This window comes from Rhinichthys klamathensis, unplaced genomic scaffold, assembly GCF_029890125.1.
Source record: "Rhinichthys klamathensis goyatoka isolate OS25496 unplaced genomic scaffold, OSU_Roscu_1.1 h1tg000213l_1, whole genome shotgun sequence".
Classification (NCBI taxonomy): Eukaryota; Metazoa; Chordata; class Actinopteri; order Cypriniformes; family Leuciscidae; genus Rhinichthys; species Rhinichthys klamathensis.
This window is the reverse complement of record NW_026606738.1, coordinates 653,791-671,304: the sequence shown is the minus strand read 5'-3', so window position 1 is coordinate 671,304 and position 17,514 is coordinate 653,791. Positions and strand designations below refer to the sequence as shown.

Genomic DNA, 17,514 nt, shown 5'->3' with positions numbered 1-17,514 from the left:
ATTGTACAAGTTCTCAAATTCACATCTACGTGCTCTCGAGTTTAGCTACTGATTTACCTTCATAAAGGCGGACCCAGAGCCATAGAGCGAAAGAGTTGCGACACGCTTTGATGTCGCTGCGACTGCTGTCACGTGGTTCATGTAAGCCCCAATAGTTCCACAACATACGCGGGCTGTCATGTTCTTCTATGGACAGACAGCAGCGATTGCATTATTAAACGGTAAATATAAAATAAAACACACACCCAAGTACTTTTTTTCAGCTGTTATTGCATTTAGTTAATGTCAGTTTTGCATTTGGAGAGGCAGGGTGACAACTTAGATAAGTTTATAGGCTATATTTTTGGAGGGAAACACTAGTGTTCATGTTCGCATGGGTAGTACCACTGGCTTTGGCGGCTCTAACTTAACTTTTCCATGTCATTCATCTGATGATGGACGTCTCATGATATTTATTTTAGCACAACTGGGCTGTATTAGGCTATTGATTCCCGTGATCTTGCTTATAAATTCCGCTTCGTGATCATGCAAAGAGGTCTGCGGTCCGTTCACAATTCCAACCAACATAAAAAATAAATAATTACGCTGTGCATGTACAAATGAATAATTTAGGAGGGAAATAGACTGCTCCCATAACGTAGAAAGCAACGACTATATACAGCAATGTTCGGTAAATATTCAACCGAAAAATATTCTTCATAAAATTAAACCGGAGAGATAGTTAATGAGTGAATTAACTATGTTCCTAAATACATATAAGCACATATATGCATAATCCTAACCCATTTAAATAAATGAATTGTGTGTGTGTGTGTATGTATATATAATGTTATATATAGGCTATATATATATACATACATATAAAATGTTATTAAAAATATTATATATTATATACATCAGGTTACCGTAAGTTAGCTAACGTTAGTGAAGTGTTGTCAATGGTCACGTAAGCTATAGCTGCAATTAACCTATTATCTTCCAATAAACATTTACTAAAACTGGCTACATAAAATATAACTACAGACTAGATTCACGAGAGGTCGGCTAATGTGTGTAAAAGTAAAAAAATACAGTAATTTCATTAATTTACCAGCGAGCGTACTTCCGAAGCACTGAAAATGAAAGGGGTTCAGTGGAGAAACTATCAGTGTTTGGAACTATTGGCCGCTCCACGACACGCATTACTTCCGCATTCCAAAGTTCCTATGGCGGTCTATGGGAGTGTCGCAACTCTCTCTCTCTATGGCTCTGGGCGGACCCAAGGGGGTAATCCATCAGCCGGAAGTTGAAGCCTTGCGGGAGCCGCCATTGTAGCAGACCATCACCTGCTGTTAGCATCCCATTGACTCCCATTCATTTTGGCGTCACTTTGACAGCGAATAACTTTACATCTGAGGCGTCCAAAGACTTAATTTGTCCATTATCAATTTCTAAAGAAACACGACAATGTATAAAATGTTTCATTACTTTGTATCTTACGTTATAGCCCCGTAGAAGCCGTTTTTTTTAAAATAGGCTAAAGATTGCGTCATAACCACGGGACTTTCTGTCGCACAATAGAGACATTACCGTATAGACAGGAGGAGAAGCTCGCAGGCAATCTTTAACTGTCTATGAGGCAATCAGGAGGACATGGAGGCACAAAGTCATGGTAGAAGCCCATAAATAGAGAGTCTATAAAAGCAATGGGACAAAATATTTCAACAACGTTTTTGAGGAATTAGGTGATTCAGATTTGTCTTGGCACAGCTACTATAAGATTTTCAACTGCCAGACTGTCGTCACGCTCAGTTTGAGCCTGCGCAGTCGCTCAGACATCAGACAGGAAGTGCAATAATCGGGCTTCAAGTCTTCTCCGTTGAAATCAATGGGGTCGCTCTGTCCATTTCTTTTACTGTCTATGGGCGGACCGCACTCGGACACATTTCTAACCGGCATGCATCTCGCGCTGATCACCGGTGATCGGTTCTGCGCAGATTTTGCTCATCTCAAACAAGCCTAGTGTCTTCTCATAGGATATGAAAACTCAGTCTCATTAATAATTATGAAACACCGATGAGTCATCAACGCACTCACAGCCTGTGACGTGGTCACGATGAAGAAGATGAAGACGTAAAAAGCGGAAAAAAACTCAAATGTACCCATTTTAACCGTACTATTAAATCTAACAGATGCTAACATGGTCTTCAAAGGTGTTCAACACACATACCTCTGTTAAAATCTCAGAAAATTTGGTTTGGGGTATCACCGTCTCTTGTGATGCTTTGCAGACTCTGCTGTGTGCGTTCATGTGTTTTAAAGGAGGCGTGGCTTTGGATACGCTCTGAAAGGAGGATGGGATCCATAGACAGTAAAATAAATGGACACAGTGACCCCCTTGATTTCAACGGAGAGAATTGAAGCCCAATAGATGCAACTCACTTCCTGATAGCCAAGTGTACTGCGCAGGCTCAAACTGAGCTTGACAACGTTGATGTGACGTGAGCAACCGTTCTGACCTTCTAGTAGCTGGTCCAAGACAAATCTGATTTGATATCTGAAAGAAATCTGTTGTTGAAATATTTTGTCCCGTTGCTTTAATGGACTCTCTTTCTATGGGCTTCTCCCTTGACTTTATGCCTCCATGTCCACCCGATTGCCTCATAGACAGTAAAATATTGTCTACGAGCTTCTCCTTCTGTCTATAGGGTAACTTCTCAACTGTGCGACAGATAGTCCCGTGGTTATGACGCAATTGTTAGCCTATTTTTACAAAAACGGCTTCTACGGGGCCATAACGTAAGATACAAAGTAATGGAGCCTTTTATACATTGTCGTGTTTCCTTATAAAGAAATAATGGACAAATGGAGTCTTTGGACGCCTCAGATGTAAAGTTATTCGCTGTCAAAGTGACGCCAAAATGAATGGGAGTCAATGGAATGCTAACAGCAGGTGAAAGTCTGCTAAAATGGCGGCCCCCAAGCGAAGCTTCAGTTTCCGGCTGATGGATCCCACCCCTTGGTGGAATCTTTTGCTTTCAAAGCTAGATTGCTATTGCTAGCCTCTCTGAAATTGCCTACGCTACATTTAAATAAAAACAGTAATCTTACTACAATGTAAAATAACTGATAAAAAAAAAGAGAAAAATACCCCCCCCCCCAAAATTCATACTAACCCAAAACTTTTGACCTGACGTGTACATATGCAGTTATAATCGTGCTACAGAGGGTCTGTGCAAAGTCAAGATGGAGTCTTCATCAATATATCTGTCAGTTACAATGCTTAATTGAAGATTTGAAGGACTAATGGTGCGTTCACGTGCTATGGAAAATATGATATTTTCCACTTGTGAACTGGTATTTACCAGTGTGTTGCGTTCAAGTGCTTTTGTTGTCGTAATGTGGTAAAAAGATGGAGATCCAGACCTGTTATTTAGCTAAAACTATTTTAGATTGCTTAAGTCATCTGCTACAGCAAGAAAATGATTTATCAAAACTCAAACGTAAATAATATATGCTGTATATTTTCTAGATCATGAATAGTACATATTTTTACCATTCACAACTCTTGCGTTGCTCTCCGCCATTTTGAAAAGGTCAAAGGTAATCTCATCTCGGCAACTCGTGCATCAAAATATTCTACGAGTTGCCCAGTGGAAAATACCACATGAGGGGGTGTTCATGTGCATTTTCCATGTCGGCTTTTGGTATTTACCATAATTACCATAGCACGTGAACGCACCATAAATACACATTGCACATAACCCCTGTTTTCGGGAGAATGCGCATAATGCTGAGACCAACTGTAGTCTGATGTGTTTATAAAGCTGAACTACAATCAAGGAGGTCTTTTAGTTCGACTTTTGAGAAATCTGGAATGGTGTTTAAGCATGTAAAAAAGATGAATTATTGCTTTAGTCCGACAGAAATCCAACATTTAAAGTGCATGTAAACAAAACTTATTGAAAGTGCTAATGACACGTCTGCTTTGTGGTGATAGAAGCAGCATTAAATACGTGTTTGTTGAGTGTGTGGCCCACCAGCTGGTGCGCTCTGGGATCTATTTCAAAGTCAATTCACATTTTATACATGTATAAGGTAGCAGGTCTTTTGGGCAACAGAGGTCATGTGTATTGACCAAGAAAACGTCTGGCTCTATTGAGGGGAGAGCGAGGTCTGACCTGCCATAGCAGAACACATGGCAGACTGTTTCAGATGTCCACACTGGCACTGAACACTTGAGAACAGCTTTTCCAAGTCTGTGTAATTTATTCCTGCCCCTTTTTTCAGATTTGTATGCTTATATCACTCCCGGTATTCGCCTAATTGATTTTTTGAACGGTGTTTGGCGGCTCTCTGACTGCCTGGTTAATATGTATGCTGTGGGCTCAACCAGGCATGGTTAGCAAAAGATGGATAATGCGCAGAGTATGAGTGGGTAATTGGGAAACAGGTGTGGGTTTGTGTGTGTGTGACTAACCGTCTGTTTGATATCAGGAATGCCAATCCGAAAGACCATCATAGCTATGTGTGTGTCGTCAGGTGCGTTGCTCGAGCTCCGCTCTCGTAGCTTCCGCTGCTGTTGCTGCTGCTGATTCGCCGCCGTTTGGTGGATGGGTCCAGGGTTGGACGAATAAGGGTTGGCCGCATGGCCCGGGTTGCCAGGTCGTAGCGGTTTGTCTCCTGGGAGTCGTCCAGCCATTGTGCCTTTTTGCCTGTGCCCCTCTTCCCTGCCTCCTCTCAAACGCCCTGGTCCACGCCTGATGTCATCTTCATCATCCACCTCCTCTTCGTCATCCAACTCCAGCTCTCCATTTTCCTCCTCGCCTTCCTCGTCCACGCCGTCATCGTCCATTTCCTCTTCCTCCTCCTCTTCCTCTTCCGCCCCTGGATAAAGGTGTTGACTGTTTCCCAGCATCCTTTGCTGCTCCTCGTCGCTGGAGAGGGGGCTGAGCGGCATCGTCATGGCGACAGGGAGAGTGGTACCAGCGGCAATGGCATCATCCCCAGAGACACACTGTGAAAAGAGAGGAGGAGTGCAGGCATGAGAAATAGCGAGAGGTGGATGATGAGAGGAGGAGAGAGCAGACTGAGAGAACAGAAGTAGGAGTTCGAGAGAATATAAAAGAACAAATATTCCCACATCACTCCATCACTCAGTGGCTCCCACCAAGTTGCAACAGGCCATTCATGCCAGACGTATTCTTGCATTTCGGCATTTTTAAACATGCACTAGAGTGACATCTTTGACTGTCACAACATGTCTCTGTTTTTTAAGCGTCTTGTGCCACAAGCATTACATTTTGAGACTCAGTGGAATGGAACAGAATCAAGAAGAACTTCTTTTAACTTCTTAAAACCTGCTCACGGCAAGACTTTGAAAAAATAAGTGAGATTCGTTGCAATGGTTACAGACGTCCGCTTAGTGCATGTTTACAAAGAAAAACAATGAGCAACAGCCAGGCAGATGCACGAATGCATCTGGTTTAAGCAGTCCCTAAAATGAACTTTACTCCCCCAAATTTTCTTTGTTCGTTTATTCTCACAAAAATTCAGTCATCATCATCATCTTTCCTGTGCACCAGCTTCACAGTTCAGTCCAGTATGTGGGAGAAATGAGCAGCTGCACACCAAACTCGCATTTAATTTTCTTGTGCTCAAATAAAACTAAAAGCTGTAAAACTGCTTAAAGCTGGAGTCCGTAACTTTTTTGGGTTAAAAATGATCCAAAATACATTTTTGAGCAAGTACATAACCATCCAGTGTTCAAAACAATCTGCTTGCCTTAGCTCGATTCAAAACGGTAAGCTTGTCATAATGTTTTTAATTCCAGTGGTACTGGTGGATTTCTGCGGGAAATTCAAGCATGTCTTTGCGTCATTACGTCACATGCACGTTCTCCTAAAAACATTGCATTCATCCGCGCTGTGCCATGCAGAGGTACAGCTCACGTAAAGTTGATAATTCCGCGAATAACTGCAATTGCAGATTTCGAACAGAGATGGCAACAAAGAGGAAAAACTGCGGACTGCAGGTTTAAATAGGGTTGTTATTCTGTTATGCAGATTTCTTAAATTATCAAGATTTTTTTTCTTTTTATTAGGTTTTTACCATGTATTGTATACCATAAATTGGTGTAAAACATTTATTGACTTTAATACATACTGGGTTGTTTTTTACCAAAACAGGAGCACTTGACTGACCAGTGAGCCGCATAGTTGTTTGCTGATGTTCTTGGGTGCCTTATTAAGCATTAAAGTTAATCACGATGTACTGCCATTGTATTGAATTAACAACCAGATATTATTTTGTGTTTAAAAAAAAAAGAAGAAAAGAAAAGGAGTCATACAGATTTTTTATTTTTTGGTGAACAGTACCTTTATGAACATTTCAAATTCTGAAGACACCTACATTCTGTTCCATTCCATCGCACGCCGTCTAGCTGGTAATGAACGCAAGAACAGTCTCCGTGGGAACAGCCCCTCGGCAAGAAGCCAATTCTCATTCACAGACTACAACCCCTAATGTCCCACTTGCCCTTATGCAAAACAAACACACTCCTTACAATTACGAGAGTGAACTGTCCATATACAGACACTCAAGCACTGCTTGTTTTACAACAGAGAGAGGACGTTTGGCTTCCACCGGCTTTGTCTCCCTACAAGCATGCACTCTTGCACCTCTCGTATTACAGCACAGACGGGACTCTTGCCTCCACACACACACACAGCACTCAACACAGTGTTGCAACTCCTCATATGTCCCAGATCAGCAACAAAACCACTGTAGCCCAGGACTCTCAGGCACTGAGAGTGTCTCTCCTTCAAACAGACCTCTTCAAAATATGATTACTGTGTTTAGCTGAGGGAACAAAATACTGTAGTGCCATTCACACCCAGCTGCTGTAGGGCTCAGATTCTGCACCTACACTTTAGACGAGGAGGATATCATATGACAACGTGTCTTGTTCTTGTGCCAATCTGCTGTGGCATCCCAAAGTGTTCACTATTATCCATAAAATAAAGTTTTTCAAATATGTTGATGCCAAGGACCCTCTAATATGATGATCCCTGATATGATGTGATGCATTTTCCAAAAATAGTAAATCATATTATATATGCAGCTGTATTTATACTGTGAAAAAAGTATTATATTATAAAGACAACAACAGTTTTACATAGCACATAGGTTTTTTTTTTTTACTTTTTAAAAAACTTTTAAAAACTTAATAAAATGTAAACATTTTTCCAGATATTATTTAAAGTTTTTACAAAGTTTAAATTTACTCTTTTCCCAAAAACTATATGCAGATTTTTGTTTTTGATTTATTACCGTTTTAAAAGTAGCATTACTATTGCAACAACATAATTGCAACTGACGTCAGTCTTCAGAAAACAGAATAAAATAGCAATTTGATAATTTTGTGAATGTAAATGTAAAAGTACAAAATCATTACATTTAACACATTACAGGGGTCATGTCATGGATTTTTTAAATTATTTTAATATGCTCTTTACACTTATAATTTTAAAGCACACACACACACACACAATATATATATATATATATATATATATATATATATATATATATATATATATATATATATATATATATATATATATATATATAATTTATGTACACGTGGAAAAACCCTCTGTCTAAAATAATCAATTTTTAAGGGGCGGCTCCTTTAAGGCTTGTCAGTAAACAGCCACTGTTATGATTGGCTAGCATCATTGCATAGGAAACTATATCAACACACACCTGCTATTGCACGTGAGTGCGTGTTTTGAAAATATTATCCAAATAAAACCGTCATTTACATAAGCATTATAAAATTGTTTACTTACGATTTGCGACGGAACTGCTGTCAGATCCAATACAGCTGACTGCTTCATCTATCAACAAAAGTTTATTTTGTTTATTACACTGTCCCTCATTAACAAAATCTGCTGTTAAATTCTCTGAACAAACATAATCCTCCGACGCGATCCAGGATGCCATTAAAAATAAGCAATCTACTTGTTTCTGACGCAGGGATCCTTCTGAAATCTGTACAGAGACGCAAACAAGCTTCTATTTACTCTTACATTAGAGGGCAGTTGTGGCCTAATGGTTAGCGAGTCAGACTGCTAACCCGAAGGTTGTGGGTTCAAGTCTAAACACTGGCAAGAAAATGACTGAGCTGCCCTTGAACAAGGCACCGAGCCCACTGCTCCAGGTGTGTGTGTCCATGGTTTGCAGTGTGTGTGTTCACTACTCCTAATGTGTGTGCACTAAGTGTTAAATGCAGAGGACAAATTCTGTTCTCCGACCTTTTGTGAACGGGCATCTGTATATTGTAGACAGCATAAGTGATTATAATGGGCTCTATTTGCTTTTGACGCGGCGCTCACATCCGGTGTAGGCAAGTGTTTTAGGTGGCTGAACGATCGATGTCTTGCTCTGGGAGGTAGGCATATATGCAAATGTATTTGCTCGTGTGACATCTCAAGTCTGGTTAAATAAATGCTTGGTTTATGAAGAGGCAGTTTTAAGCTCTGAAACTTGCAGGATATTTTAATGGTACAAAGAACTCTTATATGTCACAAGATCAAGGCAAATTTGATTTCTCATTATTTGATTTGATTTCAATATAAAATATAGCTGCGAGCAGCGATTGCGGGCCCAAGCCGGTGGCACCGCAACCCCGGAGCCTTTAGTTACCTAACTAAAGGCTTTGGCCCTTCATCGCTGCTCGCAGCTATATTTACAGTAGCGGTTTTAGGCACGGGCGAACCGGGCAGTCGCCCGGGGCGGCATTTTTTCATGTCACATGGGGGGCGGCACGAGCAGTTAAAAAAAATCCTCTGCGCCGCGAAGGTTTTCTATTTTCTATCATTTCAATTCAATTATTGGCAATGGCGCCCCTGCTTGCTGAGAAGGTGCCGTGCACAGAAGCTATGTCAAGGGGGTCTCCAGATTGGAGGTAGCTCACCAAGGGGCCGTTCACATATCGCGTCTTTTGCGCGCTTGAGGTCGTTATTTCAAATGTAGGCGCACGGGAAGCGCGCTCATAATTGAAGCGACGCGCTCATTTTTTCCAGGAGCAGCGAGATGAACATTTTTTATCTTTTCAGTATGGGGGTGCACCCAAACACGTGGGTGTTTTTCTCTTCTCCGTAAATACATCTTTTAGCAGAGCTACAGCAAGCGTTTTTCTGTGGTGGAAATCCATTAGCTACTAAAACTTCTTTGTCATTGTGGAGAGCGCAGTGCATGTTTGTATAGCAACGACAGTCATGGGAAAATCGGACCGAATTTTACTATTAATAATAAAAAATAAGCTACTGTGCATTATAAATGTCAGGAATTTATCTTTATTAACCCATTCTTTTTATAAAGATGATTTAAAGGCTGAAATATGTGAGGTTTATCTTTTTATAAAACCTTTTTTGTCAAAGTTTATTTGAACGTGTACATGTTATTAGATAACATAAAACACACTCCTTTAAAATTTGGCCATCATCTTTACTGTTATTAACTTGGTGAATAGATTTCATTGTGTATTAGGCCTACTTTTTGAACAAGATTCTGTGTTTAACCGTGATCATTTTGGTCACTATATTCATGAAATGAAAATAATTTTCATAATGATCAACTAAAATCAACTATAATTATGTGTTTTTACTAGGGCTGTCAAACGATTAATCACGATTAATCGCATCCAAAATAAAAGTTTGTGTTTACATAATATATGTGTGTGTACTGTGTATAATTATTTTTAATACATAAATACCCACACATGCATGTGTATTTAAGAAATATTTGCATGTATATACAGTATATAGACTGAATGTAGCCTATATATAATGTATATTTTATATAAATATAAACATTTTATATATAAATAACATATTTTTCTTAAATATATACATGTGTACATTTATATACAAAATATGTATACACAGTACACACACATATATTATGTAAACACAAACTTTTATTTTGGATGCGATTAATCGTGATTAATCATTTGACAGCCCTAGTTTTTACAGTAGCCTATAATATGCAAAGTACAATTTTCTATTAAAAAATTATCTCTGATTCTGTCCTTTTCTCTGACATTTAAGGCCTAAGCTATTTTAGGTCTAAAACAGTTTGGATAGTTGTTAATATTAGAGTTATTAGAAATTATTTAAGAGATAAGTATTGTGTTACTACATAAGTATCTCTCGGCCACTTTCACTTTTAAAAACTCTATTTCGTGACAAAGTATAGTTTAACAAGTCATAACTAAAAGTGTGCCATGCATAGAATTCGAGGCAGTAACCAATGAGCTAATGGTTCCTCCCTGAAAGTTAGATTAATATAGCAAAATAACTGGATTTTCTTACTGTTTTTTTTTTTTCAAATGAACGGTATGTGATTATTTTATTGTTGTTTTTTTTCCTTGGGGGGGGGGGGGGGGGGGAATGGGGCGCTCGAAGGGGGTCTCGCCCAGGGTGTAATTTAATGTAGAACCGCCACTGTATATTTATATATATATATATACACTCACCGGCCACTTTATTAGGTACCCCATGCTAGTAACGGGTTGGACCCCCTTTTGCCTTCAGAACTGCCTCAATTCTTCGTGGCATAGATTCAACAAGGTGCTGGAAGCATTCCTCAGGGAGTTTGGTCCATATTGACATGATGGCATCACACAGTTGCCGCAGATTTGTCGGCTGCACATCCATGATGCGAATCTCCCGTTCCACCACATCCCAAAGATGCTCTATTGGGTTGAGATCTGGTGACTGTGGAGGCCATTTTAGTACAGTGAACTCATTGTCATGTTCAAGAAACCAATTTGAAATGATTAGAGCTTTGTGACATGGTGGAAGTAGCCATCAGAGGATGGGTACATGGTGGCCATAAAGGGATGGACATGGTCAGAAACAATGCTCAGGTAGGCCGTGGCATTTAAACGATGCCCAATTGGCACTAAGGGGCCTAAAGTGTTTCAGGAAAACATCCCCCACACCATTACACCACCACCACCAGCCTGCACAGTGGTAACAAGGCATGATGGTTCCATGTTCTCATTCTGTTTACGCCAAATTCTGACTCTAACATCTGAATGTCTCAACAGAAATCGAGACTCATCAGACCAGGCAACATTTTTCCAGTCTTCAACTGTTCAATTTTGGTGAGCTCTTGCAAATTGTAGCCTCTTTTTCCTATTTGTAGTGGAGATGAGTGGTACCCGGTGGAGTCTTCTGCTGTTGTAGCCCATCCGCCTCAAGGTTGTGCGTGTTGTGGCTTCACAAATGCTTTGCTGCATACCTCGGTTGTAACGAGTGGTTATTTCAGTCACTGTTGCCCTTCTATCAGCTCGAACCAGTCTGGCCATTCTCCTCTGACCTCTGGCATCAACAAGGCATTTCCGCCCACAGAACTGCCGCTCACTGGATGTTTTTTCTTTTTCGGACCATTCTCTGTAAACCCTAGAGATGGTTGTGCGTGAAAATCCCAGTAGATTAGCAGTTTCTGAAATACTCAGACCAGCCCTTCTGGCACCAACAATCATGCCACGTTCAAAGTCACTCAAATCAACTTTCTTCCCCATACTGATGCTCGGTTTGAACTGCAGGAGATTGTCTTGACCATGTCTACATGCCTAAATGCACTGAGTTGCCGCCATGTGATTGGCTGCTTAGAAATTAAGTGTTAACGAGCAGTTGGACAGGTGTACCTAATAAAGTGGCCGGTGAGTGTATATAAACAAGCCACCCCGGTGCCTTTAGGGTTACTGTGCACGACGTGCAAAAACGTAACCCCGCTTTCACTGTCGCCCTACGGTCTCATGGATTTAACGGACACATGAAATAAGTACACAAGACCGAAAATTCATATGAAGTGTACCATTTTGGACAGGGCCTATGATCGTGAATCACAATAGCCACATATATGAGATAATTTAAATTTAGAATCATTTTTAATGTCATAGGATGTCATAGGTCAATCTGTTTTGCAGCACTTAAATGTGTAAATCCAGAAGCCCAGTATTTATCTGGAGGTCTTTGCCCTTTGCCTGTCAACCTGGTTTGTCTCTGCCTTTTCTGTTCTGCCCTGTTTGCCATTTCTTAATAAAAAGCTGCAAATGGATCCCCTGGCCTGACCCTGCCTCGTTACAACACATATGTTGCATCTGCTCGCTATCCGCCGAACGGCTCTGGTAGTTCCGCTTCAGCACTGATGATGTTGTTGGAATAGTGCGCTCTGGTTGGTCTGGATTATTCGGGATTTTTTATTTTATACAGAAATAAGTTATTTATAATTTAGATGAGAATAAAGTTAGTGTTGATTAAAATGAAGGAAAACAAATATCTGAAATATAGCACATAAATTTCAAATTAATTTAGGTTCAATTACCAAACATACAATCTTAATTTAATTTAAAGCAAACAATACATTTAAATACATTTAAATTATGACTAAACATAAACTTAAACATAAACAGGGGCGACAGTGGCTCAGTGGTTCATGTAGGTTGTCTACAAACCGGAAGGTTGGTGGTTCAATCCCCAGTTCCACCTGACCAAGTGTCGAGGTGTCCATGAGCAAGACACCTAACTCCAGCTGCTCCCGACGAGCTGGATGGCGCCTTGCGTCGGTGTGTGAATGGGTGAATGTGAGGCAATATGTAAAGCGCTTTGGTGGCCATTGGGTCTGTGAAAGCGCTATATAAATGCAGTCCATTTACCATTTAATTGTAGATATCTATTATCAAGTTATAGATATCTTGAAATTCATTTTGATTAGAGATATCTGAAATTTGATATCTGTAACTTTCATTTTATTGGGTTAGCTATGCGCACTGTGATTGGCTCATCGCGTTTGGGGGCGTGGCTTAGCCATAGGTCAATTACGTTACAGATGTCTTAAATGATAATACAAACTATCCAAAATATAATTACGACTTGTCGGAAAGACGTTGTTGATATCTACAAAGTTAATTCCAGATAGTCAAACTTAGCTTTTAAATGTTAAAAGGGCTTGCCATACAGAGACGTAGGCTCAGAGAGAGGCTCACCATATTCAAACCAAAATACCTGACTTCCTGTTGGTCGGAGCTAATGACTGTAAATTAGAAAATTGTCCGGCTCGAGGAGAACAATATACATACCGATTTTTGTAACTGTAGATAAAACTAATCCCCCCACTTTTGACAAAAGGTGGCGCTACTGAGCCCTCACCACACCCGTTTCTGAAACTTTGCCCATGTCTACTGGCTAATAAATGTAATGTGTCTGTCGAGTTTTATGCAATTTCAAGCATGCTAAGAGTCTCAAAAGCATCAAACAAGAATATTAAAGTTTGATGCGTTAATTGCCACGGCAACAGTATCTAAGATATAAATAATATTTTCACAGGTCTACATCTGCCGTGTGTTTACATTATACACAAAGTTTGAAGCAAATCGGGTAAAAATAAGAGGGTTATTTCAAAGCATTTTGAAAGTGACACACTTCCTGCTGCCAGTTGGTGGCGCTATAACTTTGACTCACAATAGTCACATCCATGTGACCGGCCTCTTACAACGAACACACTGCTGAAGTTTCACCAAGATCAGTTAATGTATAAAGAAGTTATAACACACTTCCTGTTTCTCTTTTCGCGCCATAATTTCGTTTCCTCGCCATGGCCAAACCGTTCGAGATATCAAAAATCCCCTGGCAATTTTTCATCCTCAATGTCTTCACTTCATGTTGACCGAGTTTCGTGCCGTGTGTTTGAATTCTCTAGGAGGAGTATTTCAAATTCCATTGCATGCGTTTTCCAAACAACCCTAAATAGCCGACTTCCTGTTGGGCTGGGGTAAAAAGTAAGAGTATGAAGGATATATGAACCGATGAGATCTATATATGTACTGAGTTTCATATTATTACATGCAAACGTGTTTGATTTATGGACCAAGTTTTCGGACCCCGTTCCAGGGGGCGCTGTCGAGCCCCCCTGCCACGCCCGGGTATGGCCGCGGGTTCTGACCCGTGTGCAAAGTTTCAAGAGTTTTTGAGCATGTTAAGGGCCCCAAAAGTGCCCGAATAGTCATTAGAATTATAAAAAAAAAAAATGTATCCTAAGGAAAACAATAGGGCCTTCGCCCTTTCAGGGCTTGGGCCCTAATGACCCCTTTAACTTTAACAGCCATAAAAATACATTGTCTTTTTTACTGTATTAAATTTTTCACGGACCACTCCAGGATGCCCTCATGGCACCTTAGGGGTCCCCAGACCCCCAAAGTCCATGTCTGCCATCACCTCAACTGAGTTTTCATTAGAAGCTCTGTTTTACCTCGGAAAGATAGAAATTGAAGCACTGAGCAAGACATCATTGCCTGCCCGCCACACCAGGGTTATTGACTCAGTACTGGAGGGCAGCTGGTGTTAATGTCTCTGCAGACACTTAATTCAGAAGCTGTTCCTGGAGGTACTGTAACATAATTTCTTTGTCTCACATGCCCATATCCTCAGCACAAAGCAAACTATTTAAAAAGACTTATAAAGAAAATAGCCCTAGAACAGCTTAGCTGCATGAAGAATTTCAGCCATTCAATTAAGAAAAAAAACTGTGAAAAATATACAGCGAGCGGCACTATCAAAGATGACAATGTGCCAAATACAATTACACCCAATTTGCATCTTCAACAAAGCAAATCATAATAGCTGTGAGCCTGTGGATTTGTTGTGAAGTGCCCAGTCAGTGAAAAAGATAGGCTTCCTGACGGAGTATCTTAATACTTGCACGTTGCAACTTGCTTAAGGACTTTCCTTCGAGTTCAATGCAATATTCTTCTGACCCTTTAGATTGTTGACCATCACCCAGACATATAAAGCTCAAATTTGTTTATGAAAAGAGAAGTCGATTGTGTGTGCGTGGGTAATGCAATTACAACGCTGATTGCCTTTTATTTTCTCAGAGGTTCATATGCGTTTATGCATGAGCATGATTAAATTTCTGTGCGTGAATGAGTTTTATGCTATATGTAGCCTATCACTTGTATAAATGCAAAGTGGCAGAGGAACTGCACCTGTAGTAGTTTATATACTATTTAGCCGATGTTAAGACCAAATAGCACGATTTAGTGACATTGTTTTATGATAAATAAGAAGTTAATATTGTACTTACATTTTATACACAGTAGTGACTAGTAACAATTACTTGGTCGATTTTTGCTCCACAAACGGAAATATATCCAAAGGAAGCTGCTGCAGTTCTATCAGTTCTATCATTCAGTTCCACTGAAACGCACGTGTTTGATTCCCAAATGAATAGATTGAGTAAATGAATCGACTCGCTCATAATAGTCAAAATGCATTACTTGTCGCCACCTATACATAGTTCCCACATGACGTCACAACAACCCGGCGCCATTTATGTGGGCATGTTTCGGGCAGAATATTAGAAGAAGAAGCTAAAACGAGTTAATTTCGTGATAAAAAGTGAAAATGGTCATCTCCTGCTGGGTCAATGGATGTTCAAATCGTGTCGGAGGTTCAGTTAAATTTGGATTTTACAGTATACCCGTCTTTAGACTTCATGAATGTGAGAAGACTACTGACTACGCTTTTGTCAGAACAACGACGGAGGTTATGGCTGGCGAGGTTAATAAACACGTTAACACTTTGCAGTTTGAATGATGTCCTATTAACATAATGACGAGGTATTAAAAACAACAGTTTCCACTGTTCGATCGCGCGCGCGACTCTCTCTCTCTCTCTCTCTCTCACTCACTCACTCACTCACACACACACACACACACACACCAGCATTGCGATCTCAGATTATGTCCCTAAAGAACCTGGGTATAAAGTAGTTCCGCATTACATTAATTAATTTGCACACGAGTTTTATTTATTTTTATACCGTGTATATTCATGCACTGAACCGTGACGCCCATAAAGTTTCGGTTCAATACGAATACATGTACCGTTCCAACCCTATTCTTCAGTGTACAAATAAGTACATGCATATTACAGAAAGCACCGATGACTGTTATAAGGGGAACAGGAATTAAGTTGTGAAGGCTATGGCTTTTTGCATATAGTCTAGCATCATGCTACATACATTCGCTATGATGACTACTTTTCCATTGATTGCACTTGAGCAAACGTCACCAACCCAATCCTCGACAAACTGATTGTACGCCTCCAGTGATTTCCAGGCTCGGAATTGCTCACGTGTATAAAATACCAGATAATGGTAACGTTACACATGATAATACTGTATGAGGCAAAGCTGCTTAATCAGTGCTCGGTGCTTCCTCCATACCATTTATGACTGAAATTGTACCTTTCTCTGTCTTGTGTTAATAGAGTCTCTTTATAATCTCTGCCACTTTGTCTCTTCATGATTTTCGTAACATTATAAACCGAAAGAAATAATCGAAATTTGCTTGTAAAACTTTGTAAACAGAGCAGCTTATGCCCTCAAAGATGGCGTCTCCGGGGAGGTCACGTGATTTTAATTGGCCTGTTTGCACGTGACGTCACAAGTACTGGCTGGCGGGCATAAACGTCGTTCTCTAGCAACGAAACCCAGTAAACTAATCAAGGATCTTGCCAGGACGTCGCCAGTTTTAATATACAAAAGTTGGTGTTTTGAGGTGTAAACGACATGCCAGATAGTTGTTGTGCGATTGGATGCACTAATGTCCATCTTGTAATCTTAACATAAATGTGCTTACACGTTCGCCAGTAGGTGGCGAGAACGCGTTCATCTGTACGTGATTTGATTTGATATGAAATGAGAAGATGAATACATGGAGAATGAATGACACGTTACTGTTGTACTGCGTCTACTTATTACTTAGGCCTACTTAAAGTTACTTTGCATGCATACTATCGTACACTTATTACTATCTATACTACATTACAGCCTAACAGATTGCTAACAGGATTATACGCATTTCGCTGCTCTTGTCTGTTGTCTGATGCTATGTGGAGTGGATAAGCAGGTAGGCTACAATGTTTGAGATTTATCTATAAGATATATGTAAATATCTCCAAACTCCAAATCTGGTAGAGACTTTGCCAGCTTCAAAGCAATGGAAACAGCGGGTGCTGTGTATGGATCACACGTTCCGTGTAGCTATGTTAATCTTTTCTTGATATCTAATTTTAACATTCGGTGACATGGTCTAAATAGTTAATTGATTGTAGTATTGGAAATTTGCAAGGCTGCGATTCCCCTGGCTGGCCACTGTTTGTGCCATTTTGTCAGCGTTTGTTGCCCGCCAGGTATCCATGGTAGTCACGTGACTGCAAAGTATGAATTGGGGTAACGATTCAACATGCTTTTTGCATAGAAGTTAGAACTCAATGATATATAAAGAATATGCCTGTGCTGAACATTGCAAAAGGTTGGCATCATTAAGATTTGTAATGTCGCTTATGCTCACCAAGGAACATATATACGGTAAATTATTATTACATTTAAAATGTAATAAAAAACTGTTTTCTATTTCAATATATTTTAAAATGTAGGCCTACAGCTGACTTTGCA

General features: G+C 40.0%; 1 protein-coding gene across 6 annotated transcripts in view; it reads right to left on the bottom strand.

Annotated features, from left to right (window-relative positions):
• shank1 (SH3 and multiple ankyrin repeat domains 1) overlaps nucleotides 1-17,514 on the bottom strand; it is a 153,888-nt gene that overhangs the window by 99,780 nt on the left and 36,594 nt on the right. For all 6 annotated transcript variants that reach the window (XM_056264052.1, XM_056264056.1, XM_056264057.1 and 3 more), the window contains one exon: nucleotides 4,460-4,996. In XM_056264052.1, coding sequence (XP_056120027.1) covers nucleotides 4,460-4,945 — 486 coding nt within the window. In that variant the 5' untranslated portion in view covers nucleotides 4,946-4,996. The remainder of the gene's footprint in view (nucleotides 1-4,459; nucleotides 4,997-17,514) is intronic.